The sequence below is a fragment of the Manacus candei genome, unplaced genomic scaffold, assembly GCF_025592945.1.
Source record: "Manacus candei isolate 608988 ecotype Guabito, Panama unplaced genomic scaffold, ASM2559294v1 h1tg000017l, whole genome shotgun sequence".
NCBI classification, from domain to species: Eukaryota; Metazoa; Chordata; class Aves; order Passeriformes; family Pipridae; genus Manacus; species Manacus candei.
The window spans coordinates 11,816,597-11,834,990 of record NW_026138065.1 but is presented as its reverse complement, the minus strand read 5'-3'; the positions used below and the strand labels follow the sequence as shown (position 1 = coordinate 11,834,990).

At 45.3% G+C, this 18,394-nt stretch overlaps 1 protein-coding gene across 1 annotated transcript in view; it reads left to right on the top strand.

Annotated features, from left to right (window-relative positions):
- Positions 1 to 18,394, top strand: part of MDGA1 (MAM domain containing glycosylphosphatidylinositol anchor 1) — a 152,312-nt gene that overhangs the window by 55,521 nt on the left and 78,397 nt on the right. Inside the window, exons 5-8 of the mRNA XM_051783443.1 lie at positions 1,564 to 1,696; positions 6,394 to 6,663; positions 7,051 to 7,380; positions 10,664 to 10,957. Of these exons, the coding sequence (XP_051639403.1) occupies positions 1,564 to 1,696; positions 6,394 to 6,663; positions 7,051 to 7,380; positions 10,664 to 10,957 (1,027 nt within the window). The remainder of the gene's footprint in view (positions 1 to 1,563; positions 1,697 to 6,393; positions 6,664 to 7,050; positions 7,381 to 10,663; positions 10,958 to 18,394) is intronic.

Sequence of the window (18,394 nt, the reverse complement as noted above, 5' to 3'; positions counted from 1 at the left end):
AAATAAGGCATCTGGTAGAAATTCACCATGTTGCAGCATTAATGTGTAAAGGACCCATCATCCTGCAGCTCCTCTCAGGCAATGTTCCCAACACGATGGGTCATTCCCAGGTCTGAGAGAGGGTGTTAGGACTGCTGTGCTCATAGAGGCATGCCCTTAAGGTCTTCTCCTTAGCACCAGTATAAGCCTGTAAGTTGGTAAGCCTGGGTTGGTAAGAGTTGAAGTTAATAAAAACACACCTCTGCAACACTGTTGGGAGGGGAAAATCTTGCTGGAGCTCAAATGCACTATGTTTAACAAAGCACCCTTCGCTGAGGTTTGCAATATTGTCTTAGAGGTGAACCTGTACCAGTGTCAGGTTTGAACAGACTTTTACATTAGAGAGGAGTTGAAGACTCTCTAGATATTTACCCAACATTTACTAATCAATAAACAGGATACATATGACCCTGTAAGTAAGTAGATGACATGCACAGTGTAAATGCCATCATTTGTGTGGCACAGCAACAATCCTCAGGGGACAGGACTCTCACAGGGTTATTGGTGTCCCAGGTATTTATTGTTCTAATTTATTCAGTTCATGTCCTTGTTCTCTGCATATTAGCATGCCTGAGCTCATTGTCCAGTCCCCCAAGGTAGTCCTTAGGAGGATTTGTCATGCTGACACCTTCTCACATTTGCAGGCAGTTATGGAATGGTTTCTCCAAAAGAGATTTAGACAAACACAAGGAGAAAATAGCAACAGGTTGTCGGGGGAAGACATATGAGTTGCGTGGTGTGCAAACCATAGGATGCACCTCAGAGCTTTCTGCATTCTGTAAATAAATATCTACAGAACACATCTATCATTAATTTAACAACTTAATTCTGTTTCTATAACAAGCCAGTAACTAATGGAGTGCCAGGCAGTGATTTTTTTTGTTTGCTACCTTACTATGAGAAAAGGCTATCGAAGTCCATGCAGCCACTCTGGATTTATATCCACATAAATGAGATTAGAATCTGGAGAAGAAGGATCAGAAAGTTTTAGGAGTTTTTTGAGTATTTCTCTGAATTATCTTCTTTCCCTCTATAGTGTAAATTTCTACAGTGTAACTGTTGAACTTGTCATATTTAGGTCAGCATTAATGCCTCAATCTGCTCTAATTTACTTTGGTTTGGCAATGTTGGGTCCCCAGTGACTTTCCTTGGGCACCTACTGACATCTCAGAGTGAGATCCCAGGATCTGTTCTGGGATGTTTAAGGTTTGTCATGTTCTGCAAGATGATTCTTGCAGCAGTTGATGAGAAATTATGCCCAGACCTGTTTGGCAGTGCCTTCAGATCAAATGTCAGTCAGTTGCTGGGTGTTTTGAGAAATCCCTGAGGTGAAATTACCACTGCAAACATTTTGTGTCTCCTTTATATAGAGCTGGAGGGGCTTGGAATATGCTCAGTTCCCTGAGGATTTGATGGGACCTGCTGGTAATCTGTAAACCTTGGGACAGGTTATGGACTTGCAGTGATGATCTGTGCTTTGTACACCTGTGTCTTTTTTTCCCCCTATTTTTTCCCAAATCCCAGGGTGAAACCAAAGTCCTGAAGCTGAAAAACCTACGACCTCAGGATTATGCCAGCTACACATGCCAGGTGTCTGTCCGCAATGTCTGCAGCATCCCTGACAAATCCATCACCTTCCAGCTCACAAACACCACAGGTAAGAGGGGACACAAAGGGTCCCTGCAACCCTCTGACCCCTCACCTGCTTAACAACCATTACTCCTCCAGAAGGGTAACACAGAACCCTGGCCAGGGTGTGCAGCACATCACCCTCATGTACATGGCTGCTAGGATTACAGAGCCTTCACATGGAAGTCTTGTGGCCAGGGATGCTCTAATTTCTTGTAGCACTGCATATATCCGGTGCCTTGGCCAGGCCTGCCATGAGATCATTAAAGGAAGACTACATGTAGGTGTTGAGGCACTATGTAGTTTTTAACTCAGACACTGTTTTATTTATTTATAATTCTGAGTCACTTTAAAAATAGATTCGATACATCTAGAGCTGGGCAGTGCTGCAGTTCTTACAAATAATTCATCCATGTGTGACTCTGGCCTGGTTTGCCAGGCTGTGCTCTCAGCACATCCCAGCTAACAGGCTCCACTGGTACTGGTGTTTATAGAGAGCATACTTTTCCGGTCCCTTCTCAATAAAGAGATTTTACACTTATATTCATGTTGGCAATACTTAAGGGCACTTCCAATTTTCAGCAGATTCAGTTTGGTGCCTCTTGCTTGACCTGCAGTAACTGATTGAGCATCACGTATCAAATACTGGCAAGGACCTGATTGCAGCCTGTCCATTAAAAAACAGAAAAAAAAAAAACCAAAACCACACACACAAAAAGTCCCCACCTGCAAAGTCCCCACATGTATTGAATATTTTCAAATAGTAAGTAAATGTCAGGAAATCGCTTCCAGCCCTGGAGTATTCCATGATCAGAGAGAAAGGCATTGTAGTGGTTTGAATTATTCACCTCTCTAATGTAACACAAAGCAGTTTGCATCCCTTGTGTCATCTTTGTGCAGCGGAGACAGAACTTTTTTTGATGTTGCTAACTGTTGACAGGATACTGTTGATACTGTTTAAATTGCGTTTATTGATCTAACTTGAGCCCAAGGTGTTGAACAATAGTTGTCTCATTATAGGTAGGAAGAAGAAAAATAATGAGCTTAAGAAAGTGAATTATAGCTAATGTCAGAAAAAAATATTCTCTGTGTAGTAAGATCTCTGAATATGTCTTGAGCAACTCACCCTATTACCTGAATTTCTCTCAGGATGAGACTGTAGCAAATGTTGAAATATTCTCTTTAAAAACTTATCTTCTGCTCATGATGAAGAAAGGGATCTTATACAGCTCTTCTTTCCTCTCCTTTGAAGAGTCAGAAAATCAAATTTCTCTTCATGTCCACTCCCCTGCCATCCTAAGCACAGGGAAACTACCCTTCATTTCAATCCAACCCCTTTACTAAGTGAATGGGGAAAATGTATTTTCAGGTTGTAGCCCCAATCAGAAGTCAGTGATACGTCTGAATTTACACCAAGTTCTTAAGTACTTACCTAAGCTCTGAACCTGGACCATGTAGTACGTATATCTAGTATTTTTTTTCCTGTTGCTTAATTATAGATGCATATTTATACATAGTTACAGTGGAGCCTGGCACTACAAGCTCAAAGGGGCCATGGAAAATGTGTTCGTAGCAAATTGTATTAAAAGTTGGCAGTGAAAATGAAGCCGGCATTGCGGTGTGGGCAGGATTTGCGTTAAATACCACAAGTATATTTAATTTGAAATATTATCTGGGTTACTTGCCCTGTAGGTAGTATTGTGCATAGATGGGGAAATATTTAAAGGAAATTCTTTAGTTCTCTCCTTTTTTGCCTAGGTCTTTTCTGTCCCTCTTGCACTTGTGCTTTCACAGCTTCTCTAGCCTTGGCTGTACCCAGAATCCTGAGCATCTTCACTCAGGATGCTTTTGCCTTTGCAACTGAGAAGGCGCTCAGATGGTTGGAAATCCATCTCTTAAATATTTATAGTCCCGAGCACTACAGACCTTGAGGGGAATTGGTGGGTCAGATCATGTCAGGCCAAGGGAATCTTCTCAGTTCATTTGCTTTTCCTCAGCTGGCTCCTCAGTTCCTCAGCTGACTCCTCAGTGGCCTTTGGGCAGATCATAGTCTCCAGTAAGGAGATGTGCTTCTCCCAGGCTCCAAGTGAGCAGCTTGGCCCTTGCAGCAGGGGTTGGGTCCTTTGTCTGCAATCTTAATGGGAAGGAGATTTCTTGGATCTTCCTCTGTTCTGTTGCTGTTGCATGGCTCCAAGCAGCAGGTTGAGTCTGCAGGGCCGCAGGGCCACAGGACCAGCTCAGCACCGGGCTGTCATCACCTGCTCCAGTAGGGTCAGCCTGATGTTTTCCCCTTCCTCAATTTTTGCAAAATTAAGCAGTCCAGCTGGTTAATTCTCCTGCAGTTTTACTGCAGCAAATTGGACTTCAAAGGGAATTGAAAGCAATTCTTTGTTTTTAATGGTCCCCTCGCTGCTCCGCAGACTCCGCCAGCAGGTTTTCTGAGCCAAGAACAAAAGGAATTGCCACAGGTTACAAATAAATGAGATTTATCTCCTGCATAACAATGTCTGCAGTCTGTTAACCTCTGTCTGCTGACAGGAGTGGGAGTGGAGAGTGGGGATCCACACAGGCTGCCACAGCCAGGGCTCCATTTTGCAGTATGTCATGGGAGCTTGCTGCCTGGAGCTGTGCAGGCAGCAGATTTGCAGTTTCCTTACCTCCTTCTTGCATGTACACACAACCTGTCCTGATGCAGTGCTTCCATCAGCATGTCATGTTTTTTCTATGTTGCCTTGCCCATAGCTGGGCAAGATGAGTATGGGTCAGATATGTGCACATCAAATGCTGCAATCTTAACCAGAGCATGCAGGACCTCTGGTTTGTGCTTCCCAACTCTGACACTTTCTCTCTGGATAGAGGCTGGTCTCAACCTTTTTCTGTCTCTGACAGGGATGGATGCTGCATCTGTCAGTTTGTCCATGTCCTGTGAATCTGAGACTAGCTCAATGTCAGAAGGCAGAAAGAGCTATTTGGTGTCAGCTACACTCAGTGACAAGAATGTGTCCTACCCGACCACAATGACTTGAGCTATTGAGTTTCTGGGCTTCATAGTATCTCATGAAACCACCTTGGTGAGGATGTACAAATCCTTCCTTTGCCATTTAGTATGCATTAACTCTTGCATGCTATTTACAAGATTCCAACGAAGAGAGCTACCAAAGTCTATTGAATGCAGGTTGTGGCCTCCTGAAATTCAAGGACTCCAACCACTGGCCTCAAAATGGCCAGTGCACGTGACAGAGGAGCCATCTTCTTCCTTAGGCACAACGGGTCACCTCTGGCAAAAATAGCATGTACTGTGGCCAGGGAGGATGTTATATTCAGTGCACCAAAGCGTTATTCCAGCACGGCAGTAGTTGCACTACTAAATTATGGCACTGGTGCTGAAGAGAGAGCAATCCTCCTCGCCTTGTTTGTATGGGCTGTAATTCAGGGATCCAACACAAATCCAGCACATCTCATTAACACAGGGTCCAGGGAGAGAGGAGGCAGAAATAATGATGCTGTTAAATCAGGCTTCATGAATATGGAACAATATCTTATTTTGCATTATTATGGCTGTTACTTAAAACAACTCCCTGCCTTTGTGCTGGGGACTGATACTTTCTCAGCTCTGTCTGGATGGAGCCAGTGGTGATGCTGACAGGGGCTTTGAAAGACTCTTCATGGAATAAAATAGAGAATACAAAGGGAAGCATTTTGGATCAGTTCCTGGAGGGGGCTGTAATGAGAAGGGTGCAGAAATAAAATAAATTGAAAATCAGGTACTAGGGTATTCAAAGGAGAGGTTGTCTAGACATTTTGAATGAGTTTCCATTCAGTTGTACATAGAAGAGAGTCCCTGTGATTGTGATAGCCCCCAAGTGTATAGAAAAGTGTATTAGGCACCTGAGGAGGTGAAGAAGGTTAAGAGTGGGTGTAGAGTTGCTCTTCACGGTCTGTTACTGTGCAAACAGGTTCTAACCCTCCATATCAGGCTCTGAGCTGCAAGGACTAGCTGCCTGTCAAAGGCTTTGCCTCTCAAAGATGTCTGGTTGGGCGTGAGAGATGGAGAGGCGTATTGTAGGAGAGCTACCATCTTTTTTTAGTGATAGACCTTCCCTAAAGCTCCCTTATTGGGATAAAAACCCTGTTCGGGAGGAGTGGTTCAAGCTGTCCTTGAACACAAGCAGTGGTTTTGTTCAAGCAGGCTTCTCTGAGCCTTTCTCCTTCACCTCTCCATCAAGTTTACAATGGCTTTCCATTGCCCTTATGCCTAACTGCAGCTGTTTGTACCAGGAGTCAAGAAGCTTTCAGCCTTGGGTTTTCCACTGCCAAATTTCTGTCTGTTTGCCACCCCTGCCCGTGCAAAGGGTTCATTGGGACCTACATCCTAAGCCCTAAAAAACCTGCACTGGGCACTGATAAAATGTCATACCTAGTTTGTGCTCCAGTCCTAAGCACTAATGATGAGTGGTTTAGGTATGACCTCCATACTGGGATGGTTCCTCCCTACACTGTCTCTTAGCCCTAAGGGAGCAGAGTGTTCTAACTGAAAGACGTGGTAAGGATCATGCTTTAGATTCACGAGCACCTTTTATTTGTAATGAGTTCATTAATCCCTCTAGCTCTCCCTACTCAAATCAGCCATCATCAAGAATAAATCCTAGAAAGTATGAAGCTGTGTACAGGCAAGTGCATGGGTCTTTTTCAAGCTCAGAAGTATCCCTCTTTGTACATTTCCAGCCCCACCTGCTCTGAAGCTGTCTGTCAATGAGACGCTGGTGGTCAACCCTGGTGACAACATCACTATGCAGTGCTCTCTGATGGGCGGTGACCCACAGCCAGAAGTTGTTTGGTCTCACTCTCCTGGCCCAATGCCTCCCAATAGCCTTGTGCAAGGAGGCAACCTCACGATCTGGAGGATCCGCGTGGAGGACTCGGGCTATTATAATTGCACAGCCATCAACAATGTGGGGAACCCAGCAAAGAAGATAGTGAACCTGCTGGTGCGGTGTAAGTTGCTGTTTTTCTCAGAGCATGGGTTTTCGGGGTGGGGGGACTAGATTTGCATTTCTCCTGGCTGTTCTTGTACAGCTGAGGGCAAATGTGATATTTAGCAGCAATTAGTATTCTGGAGAAGTGCCTGTGCAAATTTCTCTGCTCCCAGACCAACAGCTATGCAAGCACTTCTTTCAGCCTCATCCCAGGCTGTACCACTATCCCGAGATGGAGAATGATCCCAGACTGCCAGATGTGAGGTCCTGGGGACATTTTGTGGGAAAGAAAGTGGGAGAGGTCTTTGGGCAGATTTTGCCTTCCTGAGGAGCAAAGAACTGCTTTCCTGTCCCATGCAAGACACTTTACTCTCCCTAACCAGTTTTTCACTTCTGTTTATCTCAGCCATGAAGAATGCCACATTCCAAATCACTCCTGATGTGATCAAAGAGAGCGAGACTATCCAGTTAGGGCAGGACTTGAAGCTCTCATGCCATGTAGATGCTGTTCCCCAGGAGAAGGTTGTCTATTCCTGGTACAAGAATGGGAAACCAGCCAGGTTCTCAGACCGGTTGCTCATCACCCGGAATGACCCCGAGCTCCCACCTGTGACCTGCAGCTTGGAGATTATTGACCTGCGATTCAGTGACTATGGTACCTACCTGTGCGTGGCTACCTTCCAGGGAGCACCCATTCCTGACCTCAGTGTGGAGGTGAACATCTCCTCAGAGACAGGTGAGCCTCTCTGTGGCAGATGGGGACCTCAGAGGAGTGTTTGACATCACCAGCTCCCCCCCGCCCCCATGCCTCTGGCTTTTTTGAAGGACCTCACATGAGTGTCTTGAATCCCAGTGGGGAAAAGTCTCACATCCTCAGGCAAGCACTTGGCTGAGATTGGAGATGAACAAAGTTACAGCTTCTCTGTCAGATGTGTTATGCAGCAAGCAGATCTTCCTTTATGTTTTCTCCTTGTGAAAAGTCCAAAGTACACTCCAGTCAAAGCTACAGAGACAGGTTTAGAGTGTGATTGTTCAAAGAAACCTCTACATTGTGAAGGAAGGAAGAAGAGGTGGTATTTCACCAAATTTCAAGTGTCCCTTTGTTTAGAAGGGAGTAAAAGAGAAAGAAAGCTGCTGTTTCCTCTCTTTGGCATCGCTTATGAGGAATATACCTTTTTTCAAAGCTGTGTCCAGGATATTGGTGTCATCTGCCATAGATGAAGATTTTTAATGTTTTAATGTTTACTGAATTGCAAATGCAGTCTGTCTTGGGCACTCTCTGTAGGAGTCAAAGTGTTATAAATGCCTACCCCCTTAAAATCAGGGTCAAAGCTTCACCCCATCGCTTGGTGAGGACCGAACCAATAAGTACGTGGTTGTCAGTCACTTTGGGGACTGATAGGGCTGTTTTTCTGTATCTTGGGAAGCGGTGGGTCCAGCTGTGCTCTCCATTATATCCATGTCATTGTGCTGCCTTTCCAGGACTGAGAAGGTATAGCACAAAGCAGCACTGCATTAGTAATCTGATGAGGACTCCTCAGGGGAGACAGCTGCCCACAGATTTTGACCTCAACCTTCACAGAAAGTTTCTTCTCAGTCTCTGGTTGTGCTGGACCCATAGGCCAGGCTGATCCCAGTCTTGATTCTGGACGCTTCTGATTTCAACTCCCCAACAAAAAGTGCTGCAGCTGTTTTTGATGCTTTGGGAAGCCCTTGTCTCCCATCAGAAATACTGAGGCCAGGCTGTTCCCAATGGGATTGCATCCAGTGTTCATTAGCAGCTTGGAGAATGAGTCCTGCCCATGCCTTGGACTCACTAAAAAGTGAGGAATGGTGCTTCTATTCTGTGGGCAGCTGTGGAAGGTAGGACCCACTCCATGCCAGCTGACATCAGCGTTGTTATACCCACAGGGAACAAAATCCGGGGAACTCCCCAATCCTGGTGCAAAACTGTCTCTCCTGACCTTGTGTGGTTGCTGCCTCCAGGAGCAATCCTTTTTGCCCAAGATCACTAGATGGCAGAGTGCAGTTGTGTTTAAGACTGCAAGGGTAGGAGGCTGTAAAGGGCTGGGAGACCTTGGATGATCCCACTGAGAGGCTGGGCAGTGTTGGTCAGTGCAGATGTTGGTCTAAGCACCAGCCAGTTGCTGCCTTAAAGGTGGTATCTACAGCGGCAGGTTGCCCCATGCCTGTTTGGAAGAGGGTGAGTCCCATATGCTTGTGTGGATGCTGCCAGTGAGGAAGGGTGGGAGGGCAGCCTGCAGTATTTTGAAGCCTCTCTTTGGCAGCCTGAGCCAGCAGGACTACTATGTGTCCCAGGGAATGAAAACAGCCATCCCTGCTGGAGCAGCCCTCTGTGCAGCACCCAAGGCTGTCCAACATGCAGCATCCCCATGAACAGCAATGAGCCACCTCCAACATGTGATTCCCATATAAAACCCCAGGTTTTCGCAAGACCACAGGTTTGGAGCAGGAGGGCAGCAGCAGCGGCTCCAGGTTTCCCCACTGAGCAAAGCCTGAGCTCGTCAAGGTGGCTACCTCCACTGAGCAGCTCCAAGGAGATAGCTCTAATTAGAAAGAAAATATCTTCAAATGTAATTTACAACTTGTCCTGTGGAGAAAATTGCTGCTCACCAGGTGAGTAGCTGCCGACAGCATTGGCACTGAAAGTGCTGTCGTACCTTCGCACTGTGCAGGACAGGGCGTGATGAGATTCCCCCGCCCAGAGGAGACCTGCAAATTGAAAATGTGGCCTCCCTGTTTCATAGGGAGGTCACTGCAGAGGAAGATTAGGCTGGATCCATCCTAAATTTGTTCATAGAGAGCTCCAGGCTGTAACATGTACAATTATCATAGCACATTCTCCTTTGCTGGAACTGAATTCAGCTAATATTGGTCAGACCAGCTTGTTATAGCTTCTGTAGTCCTACATCTTGATTTAAATGGAAACAAAGTACATGGCCCTTGCGGTTATAGAAGTGTCAATCCAAGTGTTGCCAATTGTCAGCAGGAAGAGCTGAAAAGGTAGGTTTCAGAGAATGATTGTGGCCATATTTACCTCAGCTGAACTGTTAACTCTAAAGCCTAACACAAATAAGTTGTCAATATTACGTGGATTTTAGCACAAACATCCCCTTCCTGGGTTCTTGGTGGTGTTAGGGATGTAAAAAGCAAACCTCTTCCCATTGACAACTCTGCACCCTTTAGCTGTAGTCATTGGGTTTCTTTTGAGCTTTGTTTATCAACAAAGTTTTGTTTGTCAGTTGATAGCTGGGTATTTCTTTGAGTGTTACTGTGCCTCCAACTCTAGCCGTGGCTCAGCAGCAATTCTACTGGGCGAGCTCTTCCCAACCTGGAAGGGATGCCAGGAGTGATCTTTGCTGGGACTTGTCTCTCACTCAAATGATCCAGAGGTTCATTGGTGTGGAGATTCACAGTGCGTTCACCAATGTAAAATAAGCAGACACCTTACAGGGCTGACTCCTTGCTGTAGTTTAGAAACAGAGAGGGATTGTGGACCTCCTAGAGATGCAATCTACAAGCACTAATTCTTTAAATCTTGATTTTGGTCTGACCTGGATAAGGGTGCTAGATACCTTGGGAGATACAATGTTTATTTCTTGACAAAAAGACTTTCCTTGAGAAATTCACTGATGAGAAATTGAGAAATGGATCGAAGAGGCTTTTTACCTTTGGGTTCCTCGATGCTATCCCTGCTGCTGGATAGCATTTTGCAGACAGAGGGATGGAAGCGTGAAGTCTGCCCAATACAAGTGGCACTTGCCACTGATATTGGGATACAATGTTGGAGAAGCTGGGATCTTCTTGTTAGGCTGCAGCTCCAGACCCTGTAGGATAATTCGCACAGGACAGTGTGCTCGTAGAGGGGTTGCAGTGTGTCAAGTGGAAACTTTTGAAGTTCAAGGCTGTTGGCGTGACTGAAACACAGGCATCTCAAGAATGTTCCTTACGTGCTGAAAACCCACTGTAAAATTATTCCCTTCTTGTCTTTCTTTTAGTGCCACCAACGATCAGTGTCCCTAAGGGTCAGTCCACCATCACTGTCCGGGAAGGCTCCAGGGCAGAGCTGCAGTGTGAGGTTCGTGGGAAGCCCAAGCCACCCATCATCTGGTCCCGTGTAGATAAGGAAACCCCCATGCCTTCAGGGACAGTGACAATGGAGACATACGATGGGAAGCTGCATCTGGAGAGTGTGAGCCGAGAAATGAGTGGGACCTATAAATGTCAGACAGCCAGGTACAATGGCTTTAACATCAGACCACGGGAAGCCCTGGTGCAGCTCAACGTGCAGTGTGAGTATAACCATTCAGTACCGAAGTGCCTGACTGAATGCCTTTGTACACAAAAACCTGTAGGCTAAGCAGGGTTGACCTTTCTTCCTGGGCTGAGCAGACACATCTCTTTTGTCTGGGGACCTTTGAACAGTTTATATTTAATTGGTCTGGCTACACAAGAATAAGGGCAGGGTACCATATGGCCAACATGTTGCAAATGGAAGGGAGAGGTGTTGTACATGTTTGTATAAAATGCTTTCTATTTCCGTGTCAGAGGATGAGTGCAGAACAGCAGCTTCACCAGGTGTGCGTTCATATGCATTACATGTGTGTAAATACCTTCAGGGTATGTTATGAAGTTTGTAAAAGCAAACATTCAAAAGGTGCAAATGAATGTTAATTAGACCATTTCCACCCCACAACCTTTTTTTTTCAACTTAGTTACCTCCGCTATCTTTTATGGATGTGCGTGAATAATTTTGCCTGAAAAGCAGTGCTAGGCAGACCTAACAGGGACTGCATATCCCAAATGGTTTTCACTCAACAAGGTGGTGAGTAACAGAAAACTGATCCTTAGTATGCAGTATATTGAGTGATTTTACCTATGGGCGGTGCTCCCAGCCCCACCTGGAGGCAATAACTGTGTACAAAGGTGAACAAAGACGGAGGGATGCTGCCTGCGTCTGTATTGGATGACATCTCCGTCATTTCCCTGCAGTGGTTTCTCCCTCCAGAGAAGTGAGTGCCTGCTCAGCTCCCATGCTGTTGAGGTGTTTTGTGACATGTAGGAGTGTGTGCCCTCTCTCTTACAAGACTTTGAATCAAATGGGGAAAGCAGCTGGGTAAAATGCCTTGGTCTGGAAGGAGCAGTGACTGTAGGAGTGGCTCTTCCTGCAGCTCTCATCCCATCAGAATGGTGTGACTGTTGAACTCTTGCAGAGTACTCTGAGCGGCACAGATCTGACAGGTGTGGGATGGGCAGGGAGCAGGTTAATTTGCACCTGGGCATGCTGCCTCTGGGCTGTGACTGATGAGCCTCCACACACAGCACAGCAGCACTCATTAGACATGCTGCCACACTTCTTTCAGGCTCTCTCCCCAGGAATAAGAGAAGTGAGACCTGAGCAGACAACCTGGCTGAAACCAACCAGACAAACTGCTCACAGGTGTGAGCTGCTGGGAACACAGCAGTAATGGAGGTGTGTGAAATCCTTCAGGCACTTTGAGTATTCAAAGATCCCCTTTTAAAATTATCTCTCTCTATTCAGGAGCATGGCAGGAATTAGATTACAGGATGAGACAGGGAAATGTGTGAAGATTTCCATGCAGGTAAATATGTGTGGAGAAGCTTCCCTTAATCAGGGTGAAAATGTGTATCTTGGTTTGAGCTTTTCTGGAAGGCATTCTGGGCCAGACATATTGGGTTTGGCCAGACATGACAGGGAGGGTGACCCTTGGTCACCTCAAAAACTGATGAGAGGTGCAGCAAAATTTCACTTGGGAGCAAAGAGCCATCAGACCTGCTACTGTCCCTAGTTTGGTGTTGCTTTTTGAAAGCTGTGTGGTCCTCGCTTGACCCTCATTGCCCCTGCAGAGGGAGCAGCAGTGCCAAGCTTGGGATGAATTCAGGCTTCCTAGGTGGTCTGGAGGGGTATCACAGCCCTGAATCTTGGGCTGCAGGGGGAGGACATGATTCCCCATACAAGAAAGGTTGTAGGTACAAGCAACAAGCAGTTCTGGGGCAGAGCCTTTGATGTGACCCTCAAGAAGGGAAAGATGTGATGAACCATGTAAAGAGTAACTCAACATACTCTTCCTATAGCTCTTCCCATGGCCAAACAATGCTTTATTGTGATCCTGCCGAAGTAATGCTGTCAGGGTCCGTGCAACAGCCCACCCAAACAGCCCTCTTCCCTTCTCCATTATTTCCATTTACCCTTAGTTGAAGCTGGGTGCATCCTGAGTGTTTGTACACCTGAACTGTCTCCTCCTGCCCGGAAATTGTGGAAGGACCTTACAGTGGTACTGCCTGTTCTGTGCCTAAGCAGGCAGCTTTGGTTTCAGGACTGTAAATTACTCTTTCCATTAGTATGAATAAGAAACTGCAAACCAAGAAAGTAGGACAAGAATTGCCCTCAACCGTTTTACAGAATTCTCCTTTCCTTCCCCACCCCCAAAAACCAGACCCAGAAACAACACAGTCCCTGTTTATCCCTCTCCTCCATGTTCATGCTGCTGGAAGGACGTGAATGCCGCAGCAGGGGCTTCTATGGTTAATTGAAACACAGCTTTCCAGTGTGGGTAGCTCATTAGTCTGGTGGCTTGCTCTGGAATTCTCATCTTGTTGGAAATGGGAATCGTGTGGCTCCTGCAGCCTCTGTGATGAGCGCTTCTCTCACCTCCCCCAGCCCACGCATCCCATTGGAGAGCCGCTTCAGTGGGGTGTGCATCCACATGGGCGTGTGCATTCGCGTGTGCGTGTGTGTGCATGCAGGAGTGCCTGTTTATGTGTCAGTGTGAGCTCCTTTTGAACTGGCTCACTCGAGGGAAGAGTGAATTCTGGATGATAATGTGGCTGTTTCTCTGATTTGCTCCAAAGCTAAAGTTGCAAAATCAATACAGCAGATCTGATTAGATGTCAGAACCTGTTTCTGTGTTTCCCTTTTTTCTTGGTTTTCTCCCCTCACCCTCATGCATATAGTGCTGTATTGTAAAAACTAGCCTAGAAATAGGCTTTGCCAACTGCACTTCAATAGTAGAAAGAAAGTAAGAAGACAAAAAGAACAAGTCAGCTGTCAAAAAAGGTGTTTGTACTTTTTATTATTTTTTGTCTTTTGAAAGCAGAAAAAGTTGCTCTTCTTTTATCTTATGAGCTGTAATTGTCTATCATCAGCTCTCTGACAGGATGGATGGTATCTTCCCTGGACTTCTTGGTCTGAACTGTAGAGCTTTGAAAGATTAATAAGTTCACGAAAGTCCTTGCAGCCTTATAGCTCTGTGTTTAGGGTGAAGAAATGTTATATACTGGTTAGAGTGAGAGGCTGGGCTTGTCAGAACTCCGGGGAATCTACCACTTGGAGTGGCAACATCTTGTCATCTTTTCCTGTATCTTCAAAACAGGAATAAAAGTGACCCATATTATCAAAGATTTGTGGGACATAATAAACACAGCACTGTGAAGCGTTGTGATAAAAATATTAATGGAATGCCAGAGTACTGTTAACAAAATCAGTGCTATCACTGATGCTGTTGTCAAGGCTTTTTTTCAGAACGAGGTACTCACTCAAAAAAATCCCAGCAGAAAAATCAGTCTTCTGTAGAGGTGAGTTTAAAATCAGGGCTGGGTCACCCTGTACAGGGGAGATAGTGTAAGGCTATAAAACACACACTGGGCTTGAAAATGTGCAGCAGTCTGGGGTTTGCAATACAATAGTGTCATTTGAGCCAATATGTATGAAAGGAGGAAAGACAGACAGTGTGCATGTGTGGATCAGTGAAAAGGATGCTACCTAGATATGAATTTAGAATGCACGTAGCAACAAATTGAAAAAAGCGTATTAACCAAGTATCCTAAAAGACTGGTCAAAACAGTATTTCCATGAATTATGAAGGTTAGTAGTGACTGTAAACTCTAGCTGTTGCTAGGACTGTCATATCACAGTGAATATGACATTTGCTATGTTAGAGCCTCATAAAACAGTGTGGTGAAAATTGCAATCCTAATACACTATCCTACTTGAATGAAATCGTGTCAGCTCTGATGCTTTATCAATCCTCAACAGCATGTCGTAAACTGCTGGACAGCTTAGTCCAAGTCCAGCTCAACCCTGCACTCCTCATCCCACCTGATCCTTGATACATCCATTCCAGTATTTTCCTGCAGATGGGTTTATCCTCCTTAACAACACTCACTACTTGCTGTCTCAGGCCCTTGCTTGATCACTTGAATGTGTTCTCCTTCTTTGGATAACCACCAAAGCCTGGTAGAAGAGCACCTGTCTCCTCTGTTGACAGTTGTTAATTAGTGAATCAAATTCTGAAGAGGAGATAAGCAGACTTTCGCTGGTGCCATTTTTGACTTTAGCAGAAGTTTTAGTGTCTTTGAGCACCCAGCAAAAAAAGAGAAGAAAGAAAAGGGGATATTTATATAGGGTTGACTTTGCTTTGGGTCATCGAGTCTGAAAGTTGGCTCTGTTTCTTGTCTTGGGGTCACAAAACAGGTGAGATATTGGCAGGAGGAATGACTAGAAAAGGAATTAACCTGACTGTGTCTTTCCCTGGAATAACATGGCCCGTGAATTTTACCCATGCTGGATCTAAAGTAATAGACCACAATCATCTGGGATTGATCTCCAAAGGATTATCCTTATAGCCCGTAGGTAAAGTTTTGCCCCATTAAGCAGCAGGTGGGTTATTGTGCTTTATCTTCAAAACATAGTGAATATTAGGTGTAACCAGGAAAGAAGACTGACATTCACTTTGGAGGGATGGTTACCATGGCTAACAGGACTTCAGGAGCTGTTTATAGTCCTAGACATAGGCATTGCCATAGCGCTGGTGACTAGCAGGTCTGGTTCTTCCCTGACCTGGAAGACTGCCAGAACACGTCCTGCTGGGTCATCTGTTGCCGTTGTCACTTTAACTAATGTTCAGGTGAGCACAGATGTGTTTTCCTATTCAAGCTCACACGCTGGTAAATGTTATTCCCGGTCACATACTGTTGACTCATTCCTCTTTAAAATCCTGCTGAACCCATTGGCAGTGCTGTACATCAGGCAGGCAATAGTCAGCATCAATTTCCCCTGTTATCTATGTAGCAAACAGAAGAGCAGGGAGGAGGGGAAGAGGTGATACTGTAAATAAGTAAGAAGCATTGCTGGATCCATGCAACTGGAAATAGAAATGCATTAAACTGTTTCGATCAACTGTTGAAGCCATAGCTCAATGTCAGTGCTCTTTTGTGGATGCCCTGCCCCCTCCTCCAAAAGCTTGGATATTAACTGCTCTGTTAAAAGTGCTCTTGAGACATGTCTTTGGCATGAAGATGTTTTTGCAGAGTGGCTAAGACTGAGCTTTTGGCTCCTTAGAGCTCCCTGCAGCTCTCCCTGCCTATGAAGGGAGTCTAAGAGAAATGAGACTGTCAGGGGCCAGAGCTGACCCCTATGTGTGACTGAGCTGGCTTATCTGTCTTGCTGTGTGGCCATGTGAGCTGGAGTATGAAGCCATCTGCTAAGAATTTTAGACCTAGCTGGTTTAATTTCTGATTGTATTTATTAATAGTGACTGTTTTAATTTCTTTTATTAATTTCATCAGTGATGTCCATCCTGATACCCTTTTCCAAGGTGAGTTCTGAGGAGCTAAACTGGGGGCAGATGATGATTTTTTTACCCTTGTAATAGCTGGAGCTTTCCTGCCCTTCCATTTATGCTTCAGTATTGCTGTTCTACCTGGTACAGGTCTTGCTTCCAAGAGAGGGAAACCTTGGGCTCTCTTACCAACTAGGGCTCTGTCATGTTCTGATTCATTTTAGAACACAGGAGGTTTAAGAATGAACCGATGCTCTGGGTGTCTGTATTCTAAGTCATGGGAGAACTGTGTCTTCTGGAAGTTCAGTGTTTGCAAACCTGGAGACCTTTATTAGTAAAAAGAATGCCCTGGGCATGACCTTGAACCACCAGTCTGAATGAAGCCTGGCCTGGCAGTTAGGTTCCACTTCGATGGAAATCCTCCCGATTTATCCTCAGATTTGTTGCATAGAGGTTTGTGTGACTAAGCTAAAAGTATACATGTTATTTCTGTGTTTCTATCAATACACAGCACCCCCCTGCTCCCACTGTTAAGAGCAGGGAGTTGTGTTCCTGATTGTCAACACACTTTTTGCTTGCAGTATTGTGTTTGGGATTAAGCTGCTTAGAGTTTGTGTTTGTGCACGTAGCCCTGTCCTGGGCGATTAGGATTGCTCACTCAGCTTCCCATGCCTGGGCTGCTAACAACTAATTAGAGTTGTCAGTCTCAGGATAGGCTGAAGGGAGGAATCAGTTTTGCTCCATTGTGGCTGTAAACCCAAATGGCCACAGTTTAGAGCACAATAACAACCACAGAGACTTACAGCCGGCCTCAGATTTGTCTTAACAATTACCAGGTCCCATGGCCTGACAGATGGAGGCTGTGACAGCACTTGGATTGGGTCTTAAGATGGGATTGTACCAAATATTACCATATAGGACTCATTCCAAAGCCTTCTTCTTTGTAACCACCTTTATGTTCATAGAGCAAAGCTCCAGGACTCCCAGTGCTGGGTTTTTTTTGGTAATGTTTGCTGTATGCAGCTTTAAAGAAATAAAAATGCCTTTGACAGGGTAAAGGAGTTGTATGAATTTTGGCTGGTCTGAATTTTTGCCCTCAATGTGTAGTAGTTGGGTCTTACTCTGCAGAATCTGGGTCTCTTCTCTGCTTGCTGCCTTGTGGACAAGGTTCACATGTGCTGCCACTCACTGAGGTTTCTTGGGAAGTCTCCCTTGTGCCTTGAGAGCTTTTCTGATTTACCTCTTTGATTGAAATTGGTCTGACAGATCATGTCTGCACGCTGTGGTGGCCAGGAGATATGAGACTTGAGACAGAAAGCAAAACACCCAGATGGCAGGGGGAATTCGGAGGCTGGGGAGCAGATTTTGCAAAGCTGGCATGTCCAGTCTGTGGCAACATCCATCAGATGCAAATTACCATGAGGCCTCTTTGCTGTGCCCTGGGTAAAACATGGTAAAGAAGGGAGGAAATACCCAGTTATGTGCATCAGGAAGGTGGGAGCCTGTCTTGAAGAGGGGACCTAGGTCTGGTCTGTGAGATTGCAGCCTGCCTTGCACTGCCATTCAGCCTCTGTGCAGCTCATTGTTCATCTCTAAAAGCTTGTGTGAGAGCTCCTCGCCTAGAGACATGAATTTGTTTGTTCAGAAAAGGACTGGTTTAAATCAGTTAATCCATTTCTCGGATATTGTTGGGAGAAACAAATACACATTCCATAATCCCATTATTCTGTTTTTCGGACAGGCTGTCCAGGAAGAGCAACTTAATTTTATCAAGACACATCCAAGCTATACAGTTTTGTCAGGAAAGGGAAGACAAGGGCTGTATAGAAACAGTGGATGGCAGACAATCTTGGTCATCACTCTGTGGATATTTGCTCACCTTCTGTGGCCCTTTCAGGGCTGAACACCACATCTCATACTGTTCTAATTCAGACATCCCTTTTAAAGTTTTCCTGCTGTGGCACCTATTTGCCCTGTAGGACCTAGTTATATATCAACTCGTTGGGATAAAAAACAACTCCAGAATCCTCTCAACTGCTTTGCACTGGGCATCCTGAAATGCTGTGCATGTTCAGGTCTCACCCGAGCATGTCCTTGTCTTTAAGTCACAGGAGGATACTGCTGCCAAAGGACTGTCAGACACTTTGC